Raw genomic sequence first — 1,751 nt, 5'->3', positions numbered from 1 at the left:
CACTTTTTAGAAAACTACTTCCACACATCCCAAGAGCATATATCAGAAAAAATAAAAATAAAATAAAAACAATATTACAATTTGCTTTTGAAATTAAGATAGCAAGAGAAATGTGGTGCATAGCCGGTAGGTTAGCCAAAGACCGTTAGGTTTTACCGGTAATTCAAATCAAACTGTCCCGGGAAACTAAACTTACAGACATTACCACTAATTCAACTACCACAAATCACAAACACAAAAGAAAGAAAGAAAGAAAAAATAAAAAATAAAAAAATTTTGCAGAATCTTCAATCTTTTCATGGAAGAATTAGAAGAAGATCATTTGATCAAAAATAATGGATACATTTCTCCATCATCTTCTCCTCCAACTCCACCATCTCCTCTTCCCATTAGTGTCGGACCCGGCAACCAAAAGTACTCGTTTTCGCCGTCTCCATCGCCTTCGCCGCCCTTCTCACCGCTTCCTTCCAGGCACGGCACGGCTGATAACCTCCCCCTCTTGCTTGAAACCTTGTCCACTCCTGCAGTAGCTCAGGTGCCATCTACATTTTCTTTGGATAAAAGAGCCCCGGATGAGCCATCTGGGGATTCCAATTCTTGCCTTAAAGAATTGTAAGTCCTCCATATTTTTCTTCTTTTGCATTTATTAAGATCTTTAGCTTTATCAAAATATGAATTGCACAATTAGATTCATTCTGAAGCTTAGTTTCTGGCGAATTTAAGTTTGTCATTTTGGAAAATAAACTTTGTTTGCTTCTGTGTGTCAAATTGGAATCTGGGAGTAATTCAAGTTGTGCCTTTCTTCAACCCAGAAAACCCTTTTTCCTTTCCAATACAACTTTTCAAAGATCATTTGACTGGTAGTTTTTGGTTTCATTCTTCATCTTGAAGACACCATTTTTAATTTTAAATCCAAACCCACCTAACAACCAGTCAAAGCCATTGAAATCTGAACTAATACAGCTGGGATTTCCCTCAATGTGCTGGACATCTACCATTCAATATGTTACTTTGATACTGTAAATTTTAAGTTTTTATGTCGTCCATCTTACATTCAAAAATCCAATAAAGGAGTATGTATTTCTTTTTTCTTTTTCTTTTTTTATTTTATTTTTAAATAATAGTAACTCTAGAGTTATTTTTTGGGCCATGAAAACACAGGTTGGATTGGTTTGTAGTAAGATGCTGCAGCTGCTTTTCTTGGTCTTCTCAAATCCTTGATCGAAGACTCGTCAAGAGTCACAGCGATTGAAAGCAGAACTAAGCAGCCAACTTCACAAAAATTTTCCTTATGTTCAAGGGACGAATGCCTTAACCCTATTCTATTCTCAGTAGTTATGCTGACTCATTTGAGTATTGACTGTGCAGTTGCTACAAGATTGTGCTAACTGGAATTTGGACGGTATAGATGTAGGATTGAAACATTGTAACAATATTCTTGAAACATTTCTATTTTCCAATACTCAAAACTGAATCCTTCATTTTAATGTGCTTGGCAAAGTTATTCCACTTTTGTCCGCTGTATAAAAATGAAATTCTCACAATTTGTTCCCAACTGTGAAGCAATATGTAATGTTAACCAGTGTTTTAAACCCAGTCCAGCCTGGCCAATTGAAACGGTTCAATCGGGCCCCAGGTCAGGTTTGTAATTTTCTTTTTTACCAAAAACCCTAAATATTAGGACGGTGATCAACGAACAATTGAAGGTCAGGATGTTGGGACTTTTGAAGAAGAAAGCCGGTGAGTGCAAT

General features: G+C 36.4%; 1 protein-coding gene across 1 annotated transcript; it reads left to right on the top strand.

Annotated features, from left to right (window-relative positions):
- The first annotated feature begins 213 nt into the window (after positions 1-213).
- LOC116131780 (pectinesterase inhibitor 10-like) lies at positions 214-1,487 on the top strand. The gene is made up of 2 exons (XM_031417454.1): positions 214-612; positions 1,162-1,487. The coding sequence occupies exons 1-2, from the start codon at positions 299-301 to the stop codon at positions 1,250-1,252; spliced, it is 405 nt and encodes a 134-aa protein (XP_031273314.1). The 5' UTR covers positions 214-298; the 3' UTR covers positions 1,253-1,487.
- The last annotated feature ends 264 nt before the right edge of the window (positions 1,488-1,751 follow it).

Source organism: Pistacia vera, unplaced genomic scaffold (genome assembly GCF_008641045.1).
Source record: "Pistacia vera cultivar Batoury unplaced genomic scaffold, PisVer_v2 Contig242, whole genome shotgun sequence".
In the NCBI taxonomy this organism is placed as follows: domain Eukaryota; kingdom Viridiplantae; phylum Streptophyta; class Magnoliopsida; order Sapindales; family Anacardiaceae; genus Pistacia; species Pistacia vera.
This window is presented reverse-complemented; position numbering and strand designations above follow the sequence as displayed.